This window comes from Euprymna scolopes, chromosome 19 (assembly GCF_053919585.1).
Source record: "Euprymna scolopes isolate OS-2025 chromosome 19, ASM5391958v1, whole genome shotgun sequence".
Lineage (NCBI taxonomy): Eukaryota > Metazoa > Mollusca > Cephalopoda > Sepiida > Sepiolidae > Euprymna > Euprymna scolopes.
Genome location: NC_136500.1, coordinates 116,286,082 through 116,304,857, shown reverse-complemented (window position 1 = coordinate 116,304,857; position 18,776 = coordinate 116,286,082). Strand labels below are relative to the sequence as shown.

Genomic DNA, 18,776 nt, shown 5'->3' with positions numbered 1-18,776 from the left:
TAGCAGAACTGCCATCTCTAACTTGGAATTATGGTCTAATCAAGACATTAGAAAATGAAAATATCGGAAAAGAAGTTTATATTATACGTATCCGTTATGGAATGAAGTTCACTGAAAAAAATTCACTTAATTTGATTGAGTAGTTTTTTTGTTTTTTTTTTTACAGCGAAAAAACAAGTAGTTATGATATCGTGCAAAAGGTAGTTATATAGTCAATTTTTAGGAAGAAAAGCTAGTATTAAAGATGAGGAGGGAGTGTCGGCGCTTTACATGAAGTTATTTCCGCGTAAACTGTTAAAAAAATTCATTGCGCGCTCATAAAAAGTTGTTTTTCTGCTGTTAAAAAAAAAAACCCTACTCAATCAAATTAAGTGAAATTTTTTTCGGAGATCTTCAGTTCAAAACGGATACATACAATATAACGTTTTTTGATATTTTCATTTTTTTAATGTCTTGATTATACTGTACAAATACCCATAATTCCAAGTTAGAGATGGCAGTTCTGCTAACATGTCAACCAAACTATTATTATAGATTGGCCAATATCTTATTTTGACAGAACCTATAAAGATACTGAGTTGACAGAAAACCCCCATTTGCTAATCGTATTTAAAAATTTCTCTTTTTAGTCATCGGAGTCAAGCAGTGAATCTTCAGACTATTCTGAAGAGGAGGAAGAGGAGGAAGAAGATTATGAAGAGGATGATTCAGGTAGATGGAATGAGAAACTTGCTGAGGAGGCATGTGATGAATATAGTGGATGTTGGGGAAGATATGAACAAGGTAAATGTTTTTACAATTTGTTTCTATTCCACTTGATTTCATATTTTTTTTTGTTTAATTAAAAAATATATATTGTTTTTTAGTTTGGTTTGTTTTTCTGTTTTATTAAATTTTAAGTAAACTAATAATTTACTTGACATAGTTATACAAATATTCATAAACTCTTGTAATCTCCGAATTTCAATAACAACTATTGTTTGAAGTTTTGAGACGATTAATAATTTAGATTGTCCACACTATTTTCGTCTTGATTGCTATATTCAGGACATTTCTACCAAAGCTTTCTTTTGTTCTGTTGGTCGTGCATTAGAATATGCTGGCTGCCCCCCCTCACTCCTTCAGAGTAAATCAATGGGGCTACCTATTGGCCATGGGTGGCAATCTATTATTCCTTAGGAAGAGAATCTTGGTGGGTGAGGGACTTGGAGGTCAGGGGTAAGCACCTCCACTTCCCAACAAACCACTTTGACCCTTACGCAGGCTAGATAGGAGGTTGGAGAGACTTGAATTGATCAATCAGCTGGTCAGGTCAAGCCCTAATGTCTATTAAAAAAACACCAAAAACATAAATTGGAAAAAGAAAATACACAAACAGTAATTCTTCTTCAAAATATTATGCAGAGAAATTACATAACACTCTAACTACAAGTAGAAGATAGAAGGCGCTGACTAAGAGTCAATCATTAAGTTATGAACACAAATCCAGACATGGCTGCAAACTAATTATTGATTCACTTAAACTTTAGGTGGTGTATAAATCTAGTAGCTCAGGGTATCTCACTTGCTTTGCTTTGTATAGTCCTGATCTGTCAAGGCATTACTGGGCTCCAAGGTGGGTGGGGAGCGCAAGAAGGGAAAACAAAAATAAACCCATGATAAAACAGAATAAAAAACCAAACAAATTCTATTAGATTTTTAAAGTGAAGAAAACATAGAATTCTCCAGATTGTAAGTAATGGAATCACGAGAAGAAACTCCTATGTAAAAAAAAAAACTATGCCCGTTCCTTATTGAAAAAATGCTTAAAACTGAAAACAGTTAAAAAAAAAAAAAAAAAAAAAAAAGATGGAAATTTACTAATAGAAATTGAAACAAAATATCAAAGTGAGAAAATAGAAAAATTGAAAAATTTCCATAACCTCAATGACAAAACTACTCCACATAAAAACAAGAAAACTAAATCAATCAAAGTCATCAAAAGCAGAGAATTATCATTTGTCACCCCTGAAGAAATTCAGAACAGATTAAACAATCAAGGAGTTAAACCATGAAAGAATTTTTACGAGGAAAAATAATAAAAAGAGACCCACAAACACATATTCATATTCAACACAGCCCAAATCCCACAAAGAATCAAAACTGGATATAATATAGAACCTGTAGAAATGTACATCCCAAATTCCCTGAGATGTTTTAAATGTCAAGAATTTGGACATCATGGAGATATCTGCAGAGGTCACTCCACATGCACCAAATGTGGATCAAATGAAGTAGACCACAATGAACAAGAATGTCATAAAATCAAATGCACATATTACAAAGGTGACACCTTGCTTACTCCAAAATATGTGAATGTTGGATAAAAGAAAAAAACATCTTAGGAATAAAATACAAAAGAAATAGACCCTACCCAGAGGTCAGGCAATAGTTGAAGGATATATGAAAAATAATACCTTTGTAAAAAAAGTAGAAAAAAAATAACATCCTTTACCAGACAAATAATTACCATGAACTTGCATAGAAAAACTTATACACCTGGAACTAAATGTATGGCCAAATTTCCAAAGAAATTTTTTAATTACTACACCTCCAAAAATTATAGGAAACAAAACCAGTAAAAAAAAAAAAGATACCAAAAAATATCAATTGCTACCCTAACTACAAAAGAAACCCGCTGAAGATTAAATTTTACCAAAGTCAAACTACAAATTAGCAAAACACTCAACACTTTCTCCAGAAAAAGCAGAACCATCTAAAAAATAAAATAGGAAATACCCATTAATAAACAAATTGAACCAGCTAGTGAAATGGAGATAGTCCAAATCAACAAACAGATACATCAAAACCAGAAAATACCCATCAATCATTACCGAAACGAAAAGAAAATACCCATCAATCATTACCGAAACGAAAAGAAAATACCCATCAATCATTACCGAAACGAAAAGAAAATACCCATCAATCATTACCGAAACGAAAAGAAAATACCCATCAATCATTACCGAAACGAAAAGAAAATACCCATCAATCATTACCAAAATGAAAAGAAAATACCCATCAATCATTACCGAAACGAAAAGGAAAAAAAAACTCAAGACAAAACAGATAAAAGTATCAATCTAACTCCAGAACCAAAACTTCAAGCAGAAGTAATGGAAAAACCAAAACCTGACCAAAACACACAACCAATTTCCAGACTAAGAACTACAACACAAAACAAGTTTGATGACTTAAATAGAAATCACTCAGCACGTCAGTGATAACAAAACATCCTACTGGAAAATAAACAAATCTGATTGGCAGCAATTTAAATCATTGTGTAATTTAAGACTAGTCCATAACCCCAAAAGATCAGACCCAATGAAATGCTTCACACAAACTTAATTTTTTTTTTTTTTTAACAAGGAAGTCACCACTTATCAAGGCCCGGAGGCCACTCGGAGATAAGGGTTATTGCATGTACAATAATCAATGAGATAATATCGTAGTAATTGCTGATAAAGTATCTTAGTTAAGGAGGCGGTTCATCAGGAATTTGTTTATGTTGGACTTAAAGACATCCAAGTTGTAGTAAGGTGGGAAACAGGCAAACGGAAGAGAGTTTCACAGGCGTGCACTTCTATGAAAGAAGCTTTGTTCATGGAATCTTCATTTTGATTTAGGCACAGATAAAGAGTGGGGAAAATTACTGACAGTGGTTTCAGCTAGACGGGTGCTCCTCGTGAGAGATTGGCGAGGGGGGACGAGAGATTGGGGCTCAAATGCGCACTTGCTGTGGAAGTAACGATAAAACAAAGACAGGCTCGTAACGTCTCTCCTGTGGGAGAGAGGTTGCAGGGAAGATAAAAGGGAATCCCCCACTAAGCCATGAAGCCTATTTTGTACTCTGTCAAGGCAGGATAGGTTGTTTTTAGCAGCTCCTGCCCAGATATGGGAGCAGTATTCCATCCTTGGACGTACTTGGCTTTTATATAGATAGAGAATTGCATCAGCAGTGAGATATCTATTGGAGTGGTAGAAGGATCCCACCATTTTTCCAGCAAACTTGGCATCAGATTTGATGTACGTGTTCCATTTCAGATCAGGAGCAAAGGTCAATCCCAGAAGCTTGTCAAAACATGGAGCCTCCCCAAGACGAGAGCCATCCATTTCAATTGATGCCAAATGGGGATCAGAGCGTTGATGATTTAAAGATAGAAGCTTGGTTTTAGATGCAGTAAAAGTAACCAGCCACCTCTTCCCCCATTACCACACGCTCAAGATCAGAGGAGAGAGAATCAAAGAGAACTTTGTCATTTACGGCCTTTGATGTGTTGCCATAGATGGTCGTGTCATGAGCATAGATGTCAACGAATGATTTAAGTATGTGTTTTGGGAGATCATTGATGTAGATCAGGAAGAGAGTTGGGCCCAGTATGGACCCCTGGAGGACTCCAGCATTAATACTGTGGGCTTCTGATTTCTGCCTATCAACCACTACTCTTATAAGCCTGTCAGAGAAATGATTTAATAATTGAGAAAACATTTCCAGTTATACCGTAGCTGGAAATCTTGTGAAGTAGGCCTTTATGCCATACCTTATCAAAGGCCTTTGATATGTCAAGAGCAATTTCCCTAGAAAGGAAGCCTTTGTCCAGAGATTCACTGATCCTATGAGATATAACCATTGGCACATCTGCTGTCGTTCTAGCAGAATGGAACCCATATTGCATGTCACTAAGAAGGTTATTTCTGCTGAGGTGGTTGACTACTTCTTTATTTAATATGGATTCCAGCAACTTACTCATGACACACAGGAGACTTATTGGTCTGTACTGAGAGGGAGATGACCTGTCACCTGAATTTATAAATACAGGCCATACCGATGAGGTTTTCCAGGGTGTTGGGAAGCAATTCTCCTTAAGACAACGCTTAAACAGTTTTGTAAGTATGGGGGGCAAGTTCTGGTTGAAGCTTTTTCAACACTATAATTGGAATGCCGTCAGGGTCAATTGCTTTACTGGAATCAAGATTCTTGATTAGCTTGGCAACATCATGCACAGAAATTTTTATGTTACATAGTGTGTTGTCTGTTATAGGAGGAAATATAGGGAGTTGATGCCCTTCGTCGTATCGGGTAGAATTAGATGCAAAGTTCTTGGCAAATAGTTTGGCCTTGTCTGATGCTGATGAGATGACCTCAGGTCCATTGATGATGGTTGGGATAGAACACATCTGTTCAGGATACTGTTTGCTATTTGCCAAATCTCGTGGAAACCAAGCCACTGCTCAGCTACTTTGGATTTAACGGACTGAGCATATAGTTCTCTTGCATTTTTTATTACTCTTTTACAATGGTTGCTGGCAGTCCTGAAAGCAGCTTTAGTCTGAGTACATCTATTACGTTGGTAGCTATGGAAAAAGTGATTTCTTTGCATGGTGGCAGCAGCACATTCTGGGGAGAATCATGGTTGGCTGTTATTCATACCATCCAAAAAATTCCAACAAAAGTTGGAATTTTTTGGATGGTATGAATTGGTCTATGCCTACAATTAACCATTCGGTCAGGTCTGATACTATAGAGGACACATCCTTTTTAAACATGGAATGCAGAGGTAGATCAGATATATCAATCAAATGATACTAAAAACCTCCCCATCAAACAAAATCAACTCATCCTAGTTTAACCTTTTTTGTACCAATGTTCCTTAAATGGAACATAGTTTTCAACATACTATAAAAATTGTAATTTTGCTTTAAATATAACTATAAGAATAATTTATAAAAGTTTTCATAAATCTGGAGTAAAATGGAGTTACTTTAATAGAAATAACCTATATAATTGAATTTAAAGCAAAATTACAATTTCTATAGTATGTTGAAAATTATGTTCCATTTAAGGAACATTGGTACAAAAAAGGTTAATAACAAATGCAAAATAGCAGTCAAATTAGAAAATGTTATCCGCAGATTCAATAACGAACCCACTACCAGTAACCTAAACGTGTATAAACAGCAAAGTTCCCCAAAATTGGCCAAAAATCCTAATTGGCAAAACTATGTAAACAAAATTATCTCCTTCACGAAAACCTTCAGTTTAGAAAATTCATTATTGAGCAGCATAAACTCATTAATTTCATTCTATTTTTTTTTTTTTTTTTTTTTAAATCTTTGAACATATTTTACCTGGAATAATATATCTGTATGTATGTATGTATGTATGTATATATGTGTAATGTATTCTATCAGTGGTTTTGAACTAGAGCTTGTGTAGTATTATATTAGCGTTCCGGGGCAATTCCATATAATCCTGAACTATTCATATTTATATTGTTAAATGTTATGCAGAGGAAAGTATTCAGAGAAAATGTTTTAATAGAAAAGGAATTTTACAAAAGAAAATATGTCAGGAATTTTAGCTGAAATTTAATTATTAGATAAACAAAATATGGACAATTTGCATGAGATGACGGGGCTTTATGAACAAATTTACTTTTACTTGATCTTTGACAACTGAATATTTTCGTTTATTAGATAAATAGAAAAGTTACTAGCCAAACTCATGTTATGTTATTGGTCCCCCAAATTATGGAGGAGGGACCTATGTTTTCCGTGGCGTCCGTTAGTTCGGACAATTCCCGGATAACCGTCCATTACATTTTTCTGAAATTTTGCATTTTAAATGTGCACAACAATAATTTTTTTTTTTTTGAACAAGATTCTCGTTGTGCCCCCAGGGACTCAAAAGGGGTAAAAAATGCCCCAAAATTGCAAAAAATGACCCTTTTGGCTTTATAACTTTGTATTCGTTCATTAGATTTCACTGAAACTTGGCCAAAATGTGAAAGCAATTGTTCCAAATATACATTCAGTATCGCTGACCCCGGCAAAATTCTGGTTTGTGTCCTTTACAGGCTGTTTTTTTGATAAAAATTGAAAACAAAAAAATTGCCTCATAAACCACAACTTAGTTATTTTTGGTCATCCATCCCTTACATTTCGCTCGTAGAGGGGGACCACGTATGTGGAGCTTGTTTCACTAATGTTATGAATAAAACAATTCCAGGTGAAGTTTTGTTTTATTTAATTATCTTCTAAGACCGTACAGGTGAAATTTATAGGAAGAAATTAAAAAATTTCAAGAACAATTGCATTTAATAGTATTGTTAACTGGCAAATATCACTCAGAATAATTCAGTCAAACGATAAATCAAGTTTGAGTATCTGATCAGTTTCAATATTATTAAACTTGAAACAACAACCTCATAAAAACATTACATTCACTTCAATAGTTACCTGACAAAGTTTGAAAAGTGTCATTTAGAAATATCCAGTAAACTTACTGACAAAATGTGTTCTTTTTATGTATTTTCAGTTATATTTATATTTATCGATGTTTCCATACTTTAAAAAAATACCCTCTTAACATGCTTGTCATTTGAGTAGGATGGGTCTCCTTGCTACTTCGGTTGCTTGGAGACTTGAATAGATGTACCAGTCAAAAAATCTGTGTGACAAGTGTGGAGCCAGGAACTGATCCAGTACCTGTCAGACTGAACTATGCCGCTCTTCCAGGCCTTGCCACCATGTTTTTGAATGGAGTATGTTCATAGCTTACTGCCTGAGGCGCCCCTCCACCTGGGGTTGCCGAGGCAATTTTTGCTAGGACAGAGTGAGACTTCTTTAGACTTCTTACTTTGACATTCACTATCTTCTGACCTTGTGTCATATCTTACTGCAGTAGGAAACAAGTAATTATCTACTTTCAAAGTACCTATTTACTATGCCTCCCCACGGGACAGAGTTAGACACCAGGGTCGTTTTTTAACGTGGAGAAAAGGTTCAAAAATAAAAATTGTCTCAGTCGTGAAGGATTTCTCCTCCACCGAAAGAGAACAAGAAATGGAAGTGCAGCATCTGAAGATCAGATACTACACTTTGAGATATTAAATCTTTTATTCATGTTAAAAAATACAGAAAAAAATCAACGATGAACAAAAAACTTAGGCACATGGCCAACTCAAAAGGGGGGATTTTGGGGGTCGTTGGTCATCCTTGTCACTCCAGAACTAAACAAAGTCAAAAGTTTCTCCCAGCTAGTATCTTCTTTCACCATAATACCGCATTCACCCTTTCATATTGGGGGACGTCCTAGTAACTCCCAATTTTTAAAACATTTTTTATTGACGTGTAAAAACAAAAAAGATAATAAAATGGTAACAATAATTCATTTGTGTCGAGGGCGGGGGAAGAAAAAACAAAAGGTGATTAGTAGGACCCTCCCAACCCCGTCTAGTTGATAGACTGCCCGTTCCACTAGGTTTGTAAAAGGAACCTCGCTTCTGCGGGTCAGTCTCTAGGTGGGGATGCTCTCTAGATGGGGGTGAATGGAGAAAAGAAAATTTTTGTGGGTAAGGGATGGAGGTTAGTTTGTATTTCTTTTTCTCCAAGATGGGTAAAATTTAGAGGAAGGGGTGAAAACAAAAATTGCAGGTAAGAGGGGATGAGGGATCTTGGAGGCTTCCTAATCGGGGAGGGATGGAACACACACTCAGCTAGCTGAGAGACTACTTGTTTAATTTTACTTTACAGAACTGCGCGTTCCACACCTAGGCGGGGAACACGTATTCAAATTTGGCTCCTCTTCGTACACACAGACTTGCCACATGTATCCATCTTCTGTCAAATGCCGCGCGATGCAGCCTTCTTCTATCACATCTGATCTTCACCCGTAGTTGGTGTTTAAAGAACGCGATCAGATCTTGATCAGAAAAAGACAACACCCCCCCCGGCAACCTTGCAGACGCGACGTCCAAATCACCATTCTCGCCACGGCCAGGATCGTAACGTAGACCATTTGTCTTTCTCGGTCCCACGGCGGCCTCAAGTTGTCCACCACATTGGATACAGTAATTGGGCGAGGATGCTCAGGATCGATGCGAGCCGTCACTCCGCTGACATACGACCAGTACTGGCGGAGTTCGCGGCAATCGAAGAAAGCGTGATCTGTAGTTTCTACGGCCGTTGTCCCACAACGGGGACAATCAGGCGACTCCAAAAACCCGGAACTGCATTGTATGTTGTTGAGTGGAAGTGCACTTCGGGCCAATCACCAGGTCAGAGAGAACTCCGAATTGTTCAGATGACTCGAACCCGGCGCCCAGCCCCACGCGGAGCAGATCTCACTCTGCTGCCACCCCAAACGCGCGCATAGCGGGTCGTCAGCGGCCCCCTTCACTAGATCCCTGTGGAGTTCCCTACGGGTAGCAGTCACAAGGTCACTGGACCTTGGTAGTCGTTTTAGCGCGGCTCGGCACTCTTTCATGTAGGCAGATTCTCCTCGCGGCCTGTGACGGCTCTCGATGGAAGGGTCGAGAACGAGGTCGGGGAAGGCGGCAGTAACCACGGGGTGCCACGGTTGGTCTTCCTGCATATAGTGGCTCAGGAAGGCCAGCCTCTCAGCATCTCGATGACACTTCAAGTGAAGGAAAACCTGACGTCTTACTCCTACTCCATGACGTGACCAGAAGTTCGAAATGTTGAAATTTGCAGTACTTGCAAAAATGGTGACCCAAAAAAAAAAACGACCCTCCTTGTAGAAAAGTGGCCAGTTGAGGGTGAAGGAATTAATGTTTTTGACCAATTTTTCGATATTTGTGGTCTGAAATGATGCTGATCTTGTGAAAATCCGTTGCCTCTGTCGAAAGTTTTAGGCAGACATACAAACATACATAATAGCTAACGACAATTAGATTTTCTGAATATAATAAAGAAAATTAAAAAGAAAGAAAAGTCTTAAATTTAATTTCTGTAAGATAAAATAATTTCTTATTGAAGTATGATTTTTTTAATTAATAAAAAAAACTGTTACAGTATATTTGTGACCCCCCCCCCCAAAAAAAAAACAGGATTATTTTCTTTAAAAAGTTACATTTAGAAAAATGGGTGCTTTTTAAGAGATAATTGACAGATCGTTATTTTTTTTTTTTTAAATATTTTGTTTTATGCAAAAACATGATGTACTTAATTATCAAATTGTCGAAAATAGTAATCAAAAATTCTGAAAAACTATTGAGTAGAAATTTATTTCTAGTTAAGAGTAATTTTTATGGAAAATTGGGTAAAATCGCATTTTTCTTAGACAATCGTAGGCTACACAGGGGACATAACTCTGAACCGAATATTTTCCACTACTTGCATTATGGCTGCAATATTTGTTGACTGTAGCGATAGACCATTTTTACTAAAACCACAATAGCAGTTGTTCTCCTCAATGAATTTTCATAATTTTTGGATATGTTACTATTTTCGACATGACAATTAAGTACATATTTTTTTTGCTTAAAACGATATATTTAAAAAATCGATTTGTTAAATATAGCTTAACAAGCACCTGATGGCTTCGTGCGACCTGGTCGACAGATTTCGCCTGGATCACCCGGGGCGGGAGATGTGGACGTGCCATCCTAATACGCCTTCCTATCCAAGTACTTACTTGGATCGGATGTTAGAAGAGGCGATGTAGATTTCCTGTTTTGCCCCACATTCCACTTTTTAGGACACTCGGACCATAAACTAGTTATGGCCCGTCTGAACTTGAGCCCTAGGCCTAGACTGGCTGGATACTGGAAGTTCAACAGTACCTTGTTGGAGCTGGAGGACTACCGGTTGAAGGTTACAGAGATAATCCAACGGGCATTAGTGGGGGCGGTTACCGGGAGTAAGTGGTGGGTTAGTCTCAAGGCTAAGATTAGACGTTTCTCGGTCAAGTACAGCCAACGCCTCGCACTAGATAAGGCTAAGGCCAAGAAGCGTACAGAGAATAGGCTGACCCAGGCATTAGAGGGTGGGGACCCCCTAGAGATAGTACTAGCTAAACAAGACCTCAGCCGCTTGGCTAGCGAGCGGTACGAGGGCCAGATAGTTAGGGCTAGGCTAATGAAAGTCTCGAACGAGGCTGTTAATGTAGATGCTGTTGAGTGTACGGCTGCTCTAAGGCGCGGCTCGGACGGGTACATTCGAAAGGTAAACAACCTGGAAGGGCACGCCCTCGTGTCGACGTGGGAGATTTGCGAGGGGTTTCGAAAGCATCTATCGGAGCGCTTCACCCAACTACCCAGACTCAGGGTCAAAGAGTTTGGCAGCTATTTGGCCGACTCGCCCCGCCTCATGGCGGCTCGAGCGGCTAGCTGTGATGGTCTTGTCACGGAACATGAGATCATTACTGCGTTGAAGCAGGTCGGCTGCAACAAGTCCCCGGGGCTTGATGGTCTACCCTGCGAATTCTACTTGAGGCTGTCGCCCATGTTGGTCCCTATTCTGAAGGATATGTTCAACCATTGGTTTGTTCAGGGCTCCATCCCTGGGCAGGTGACCAAGGGAGTGATCACATTGCTGAGGAAAGGTCAACAGCATGGTGGGGAGGAAGATTTAAACGATTTCAGGCCCTTGACTCTGCTAAACACAGAGTTAAAGATTTTGGCCAAGGTTCTTGCGAATCGGTTGCAGGTTGTCATCACTGACTTGATCGAACCAGACCAGAGCTATACTGTGAAGGGGAGATCGATTCAGGACAATCTTCATCTGATACGCACGATCATAGAGGGGACAGAAGACGACGCCGAGGCAGCGCTGATCAGTTTGGATCAGTCCAAGGCTTTCGATAGGGTGGACCATAGGTTCCTGGGATCTGTGCTGGAGGCCGCCGGATTTAATCCAGACTTCCGCAAGTGGATCTCTGTACTGTATGACAGGCCGACGGTAGCGGTGCAGATCAACGGTAAGCTGTCGGAGTCTTTTGCCGTCTCCCGGTCGGTGCGACAGGGTTGTCCGCTGTCGCCTCTCTTGTACGTCCTGGTATTGGAACCGCTCCTTCGCAAGTTAAGGGACGAGGCGACTACACCAGTCCTGCGCGGGATAGCTCTCCCTGGAGGCACACGAGCCAGGGTTTCCGCGTTCACTGATGACGTCACCGTGTTCGTGTCTTGCCCCACGGACATTCAAGTTGTCACCAAGGCGCTCGCTCGATATGAAGATGTTACGGGGGCCGTCTTCAATCGCAGTAAGTCGATGGGTCTGCGGTTGGGTGCCTGGACCGGAGTAAATTCGCTTCCGGGCATCTTCAGTTGGACTGACGGCCCGTTCCGGATTCTTGGTGTGTGGTTCGGACTGGGTCTCCAGCTGAAGAAAAACTGGTCGGAAGTAGAGGCCAAGGTCGAATCCTCTGTTAAGACTTGGGTTCGAAGAAAATTGTCCTTGAAGGGTCGGGCGGAGGCGTGTGCTACATATGTCTTTCCGCTCATCCTTTACCGTCTGTCTGTACTTCCCCTCCCTGCAAAACGACGAATCAGCTTACAGGAGCACCTCGACACACTCTTGTGGAACGAGGGTGAGCATTATGTTTGAAGAGAGGTCTGTGTTCGAAATCCGAGCGAAGCAGGCTTGGGACTGCCCGATCTCCTGTGTCACAAGCACGCAGAGAGGTTGGCCTTCCTGAGATGTTCCATGGGTCACTGCGGTTGAAAGCTCGTTTTCCAATCTCACACCTGACCCCTCGGTCGAAGCATGGCGGAGACCGAGGGGGGAAGAAACATTCTACGCCGAATGCCGGTCCGCACTTAGAGCGTTGCTGGGGACCAGTGTCCTCGAACAGTCTAGGAACAGGCTTTATCGGGAGCTAGTGGGGCGTAGCAAAAAGGAACCGGTAGTGAAACGGACGGGGATGTCGTTGGAGGAGGTCCGCTCAAAGTGGAGTTGGGCGCCGGGACGGGACTTTCTTACAAATTCGGAATTTTACCTTACCTGGCGACTTGTCCGGAACGCACTGCTCCTCCTTGAGGAACTCAACCTTTACAATGAAGAAACCCGGGTCTACTACCTGCGCTGCGACGAAGACATGAGAGAAACGGCCGGTCATGCCTTTTTCCGCTGTAGCAGGCTCAAGACCCTCCTAGGGTACGTCAACGAGGTAACGGCTCGCATCGATGCCAAGCTCTGGCTTGAACTCGACGAATCATATTTTGTGGAGAACATTGATCTGCTGCTGCCTAGGGAGAAAAGAATGGTTTTTCTAGCGATACTAGCAGTAGCAAGGATGGTCATATGGATCACACGCCTCAAGCGAGTCCGCGAAGGGATATCTGTTCCGGATCGGGATCTGATAGTCTACTTTAAACATCTGCTTAAAGTAAAGATCAGATGCGATTGGAAGAGGTTGCCTCGAGTGACCTTTGACAAGAGGTGGGTGCATGACACTAGCTTGTGCATCCGACGAGGCGCCAAGTTTGAATTCGTGTTACCACCATAGGCATGGCACATGCGGTACTGGGTCCTACGGAGCCCATCCCACTAGGTTAGACAAAGAAAAAGTAAAGAGGCTCTTGACTGGTGGTACAGATGAGATCCTGTCCCTCGATTTTTTGTTTTTTTGGCACTAGAGAACCTTCCGAGGCTACCCTACCACTACCCCCTATCTTTTTGTTTTATCATCCCCTGATCAACCCCTACTCGAAGGTCGCCACCTAATATATTCCCCCCTTTTGTTTTTAACAATCTATTTATTTTACTCCGAACACCTGATATGAAGTCTTCCCAATCCCCATTAGGGATCTCCCCGCTTGTTTTCGGTGCCCCGGAAAACAGTAGGCGATCTAACTACTTAGATTAGCTTAGGGAGGGACCTTACTAACAATGCACTAATTTTATTTTTTGTACATTTTTTCTATATTTCCCACTCACCAACACAAACTATTTTTCTTCCAAATTCAAGAACATTTTATTTTTTCCAATGCATTGAACTTTTTTCACACACACACTCACACACGCACACACTTTAATATATATATAAAAAAAAAAATACACACACACACACACACATACAGAAATTGTATATATATATCCTTTTTGTAAAAACGCTGGGGTTTTCATTAGTTAGTTTAGATTCTACAGAGTGAATGAGGTATTGTGGTAAATGTTGCCAGTCAAGAGTAAAGTCGCCAAAGACTCCATTTTTACTTTAGTTACAAAGACCCTGCAACACTCCCCTCCCCAGATCTTATAGGGCCTTGTGCCTAAATTTGTTTTGTCTTTTGGAGATTTTACTTTTTTAAATGTTTTAATTTTATATTGGAATTTTTTTAATTGTAACTTTATCTTTAAACGAAATAAATTAAATATAAAGATCAAAGTGTAGTATCTGTTCTTCAGATGCTGCACTTCCATTTCTTGTTCTCTTTCGGTGGAGGGGCAGTCCTTCACGACTGAGACAATTTTTTATTTTTGTACCTTTTCTCCGCGCTAAAAAACGACCCTGGTGTCTAACTCTGTCCCGTGGGGAAGCATTGTAAATAGGTACAGTGGATGAGAGGTAAAAATAAAGTAATTCATTCTTTCTTTCCATAATCCCAAATTAAGATCTTTTTTTTTTTTTTAATATAAATTTAATTCTCTTTTTGTTTCTTTTTCCCAACTACTATTTTTTTTATGTACACCTTGACTCATAATTTAATTTACACATGCAAGCAAATGTCTGTTTCAAGTAACATTTGTAGCAAGAATTAAACGCAAGAACTGGTTGTTAATGAATGCTTTATGAGGACAGCTCTAGTTTTGCAGATCTTGAACCTAATTTTGTCTAGATTTCAAAGTTCAACTAGAAAGTATCAAACTTTAGAAAAAATATAACTGAAGATCAAAGTTATATTTGCTGAAATGTTGTAAATATAGCAACTAAGATTAGAAAAGTATTCTGAATAATTCAAGTTGTATTTCGATTTTTGCTTGTTATCTTATAACGTTATGGATGACCACCATGCGTCTCACTCATTCAATAAATCTTTTTTCTACTTTGCTTTTTTTTTTGTTTGTTTCACTTTTTTCTTTTTCTCTTTTTATTTTACTTTTCCTTTTTTCTTTTTCTTTTCCTTTTTCTTTTTTCCTTTTTCTCCTTTTTCTTTTTCTCCTTTTTCTTTTTCTCTTTTTCTTTTTTCCTTTTTCCCTTTTTCTTTTTCCCTTTTTCTTTTTTCCCTTTTTCTTTTTCTTTTCCTTTCCTTTTTTCTTTTTTCTTTTCCTTTTTCTTCTTTTTCTTTTTCTTTTTTTCCTTTTTCTCCCTCTTCTTTTTCCTTTTTCTCCCTCTTTTTCCTTTTTCTCCCTCTTCTTTTTCCCTTTTCTCCCTCTTCTTTTTCCCTTTTCTCCCTCTTCTTTTTCCTTTTCTTTTGTTGTTCCTTTTTTCTTTTCCTTTTTCTCCTTTTGCTTTTATCTTTTTTCTTTTTCCTTTATTTTCTTTTTCTTTCTTTCTCTTTTTATGATCCTTTTTCTCGTTATTTTTCTTCTCTCGTCTTTTTTCTTCTCTCCTCCTTCACTTTCTCTTTTCTCTATCATTTTCTTTTCTCTTTTTATAAAGTGTAATTATTAGAAAATATTGTTACAAGTTTTAATCTACTATGAATATTTTTTTTGTATTGTTTTTATCGTCTAAAATTATTCTTAGATTTCATTGTGTTTTGATTTTTCAAAGAATGTAATTTCAATGAAAAAACAATAACTATGAGAGTTCTCATAGTTTAGATAATTAATAATCTTAAACAATAGAAATGTATTTTATTTTATTATCTATCATTGTTGACAAAAGTTGTTTATTTTCTACAGATTTTTCTGATGCCACTTCACAACCTGAAACTTATGACACGTGGGCTAATCGAATTTGGTCTGAGCATAAACGCAAGAGAGATTCTGGTGTATTTGCACGATGGAAAGAATCTATCCAACGGAAATGGCTGTTTGGACGAAAAATATCTGAGCCAAGTGGTAGGACAACATTTGAGGATCGGTCTGGTCAAAGCAAAGAGACCCGATACTCATATAATCCTGGTCGAACTTACAAACAACAGCAGCAACAATCCTTTTCAGAAAACCCAACTTCCTCTTCCTTCACCTCCCCGAATGTGAAACAACACATCCCAAAGTTGGCCGATTTCCTTTTGAGCAACAAGAAATATGATTCGTTGCTAAAGAACAACAGGGAGACACCCCTTTCATTTGGTAATATTCCCTGGCCCCGGGATAGCAGTGGAGCAGTTATCACTGGTGAGGCCTTAGAGAAAATGAACATTGGTGACAACAAGATGTTGCTGAGGAAACTGCAACGACGTTGGCATCCAGACAAATTCACCCAACACTTTGGTGACCGACTTCTCAAATCGGACAGAGATCGGATTCTTGATCAAGTCAATGATATTGCCAGAGCTTTCAACAGTATGGTTCGGAAAATACAGTAATGATTCTTAATTTTTACTGAGGTTTGCTTTAAACCTCTTTCTTTTTTTTTTCTTTTTTTTCTTTTTTTTTCTCCTCTATTTTCATTTCTATGATGACATTTCTTTTGTAATTTATTTTTGAATTTTTTTTCATGTTTAAAGCATGACACACATTTAATTTTATTTTTAAAACTTTTTCTTATCTAACTTTGGTTAGTGCTTTGGTATGCAAAAGAATTTACTGACCAATACTTTGAAGTAGAAATATTATATTTGCAAATTATGAATGTTGAAATTATCATATTTTATTACCAAGAATTTTAAAAGTTCATTTGAAGAGGGTTTTTTTTTTTTAACTGTCACAATTTTCTTTCTATTTTATCAGTGTGAGATATTCAGTGTAGTAATTTTTGAAAAATTAATTTTTATTTTATGATGCATCTTTTAATCATTATGAAAACAATTTAATTTTTGAAAAATTAATTTTTATTTTATGATGCATCCAAATTGAAGAGAAAATGATCAACGCATCAATTTAATTAAAAAAAAATTATTTGATTTTTTTTGTATTTTATTGGATTCAAAATTTTCAGATATGGTATGACTAATTATGTTTAATTTAAATATTGTAACCTTTTTTTTGTGCTACTTTTAATCACATATTGTAATTTTAACATCTTTTGTTCAATGGTAAAGGATGTCACATAGTTTTGATTGAGGAAACTTTGCTATTCATTGGATAGATTAGAACCTACATTGGACTATTAATACTTTTTGTTCATTAAAAAGCAGATTTTTTTTTTCTTTTTAAAAGACTTGTGTGACCTGTGGAAATTCTACAAGGGACTCATTCATATGGAATATATTGATGCTGGCATTCTGTGAATTTTCAGTGTAAATGGAGATGCTCTGATATTATTGTAGTTTTTTTGTTAAAACTACAAAAGTATTTATCTAAGCTAGCACGAACATCTGCAAAGCCCGGTCGTAAAGTATGCTTAAATAAGATGTTTTACCTTGAATCGAAACCGAAATAAAAACTTATGAAAAAAAAAAAATATATATATATATATATATATATATATATATATATATATATAACTTGAGTTCCTTCAGCCATAACCGAAACCTATGGAGAATTCTTGATAAAATTATTTATAAAAAAAAATAGATTTATGACAAAAAATGGAAGTACATAACAATTAAACGACTCCAATGTAAGCGTGACACAGAAAATAACACGCACGCTATTGTAATAATGTATAGATCATAATTTCTACAATTGTGAAAATATAATTGTTAAAGAAAATAATCTGTTTCATTAGTCTGTTAATATTTTACTTAATTTGGATGCATCTTTAAAAAAAAATGAAATTAATTTTTTTTTCTTTCCTGATATAAATGAACAATACAGTTAGCACAAGATCAAATATTTGTAGCAGTGAGGAATCTGAGGGCTTTTTATCGACCATGCCATTCAGCATGTTAAATTATCCACCTCCAATTCACACTTTGAATCATTACAATACGGTATTCAATCCTCCTTAAATATCTCTTGAATAATTAATGTCTTTAAGAATTCATTGATAAGAGCAGGAATGATAAAGGTCGGGTGAAAATTAGCTCTTATCCTCGAGTGGCCTTTGGGCCTTGATATGTGGTTACTACCAAGTAGTAAAAAAAAAAAAAGATAGGATGAACATTAAAAAAAAACACACCTTTGGTAAACCTGAGGAAACGCTCTCTGAATTCTCTTACAACAAAGACACGCTTTTTTCCAGAAACAAGCAGGTCAGTCTAGAGTAGGAACAGACTGAAAAAAAATAGCAGTAGCACTGAAATGGAATATTTTTTTAAGCTAAAATAAAAGTTTGATGGTCGGGGTGTAACAAAATGTGAATTTTTTTTTTTTAGATCTAAAATGCAAAATAGTTGGAACAGAACTTATTCATTCCACAAGTTAAGAATATATTTCAACTTTAATAAACTGAAATCTTGGAGGGCATTAACCACATTTCCTTATTATAGTGCCATATTACTCTCACTAGGTTTGTTAAAAAACTTGCAACTTAGCAAATTTCACAGAACGCAATCTATTTTAACCTTAATGTTACAGCAGGAATTGGGTCAAAAATCAAAGGACGATAGCATAACTGATAAAGAATATAGTTTTATTTTGGTGCAAAACAAGTGCGCATTCCTCAGTGTTAAAACTGAAATGAACACAAAAGCACTCATAAATATTTCGAAAGGGGGGGGGGGAACACCATAAAGTAAAATATGAAAATATGCGAGGTCCATTTGTTGCGGTGGATACTCAGATAGCATATGATGTTTGCCTTTTAGACGGCAACCAGTTTTATACTCTTTGCTGGAGTCGATTTATATGTAAATTTTAGCTTAACTCTGGCTTGATCTCACAGGGAGATTTCTTCTCTGCTACAAAGTTCTCCACCAAGAACGGTTGTGGGAATATCACCACCATTCGACATTGATGCGTCTGACTCCAGATCATCACGTCAGGGGTCACCACTTTAGTGA

The 18,776-nt window shown here is 37.7% G+C and overlaps 1 protein-coding gene across 1 annotated transcript in view; it reads left to right on the top strand.

The window, feature by feature from the left end:
- Nucleotides 1-17,293, top strand: part of LOC145239893 (NF-kappa-B inhibitor-like protein 1) — a 33,445-nt gene extending 16,152 nt beyond the window's left edge. The window contains exons 4-5 of the mRNA XM_080103511.1: nt 630-783; nt 15,628-17,293. Coding sequence (XP_079959637.1) covers nt 630-783; nt 15,628-16,256 — 783 coding nt within the window. The 3' untranslated portion in view covers nt 16,257-17,293. The remainder of the gene's footprint in view (nt 1-629; nt 784-15,627) is intronic.
- The last annotated feature ends 1,483 nt before the right edge of the window (nt 17,294-18,776 follow it).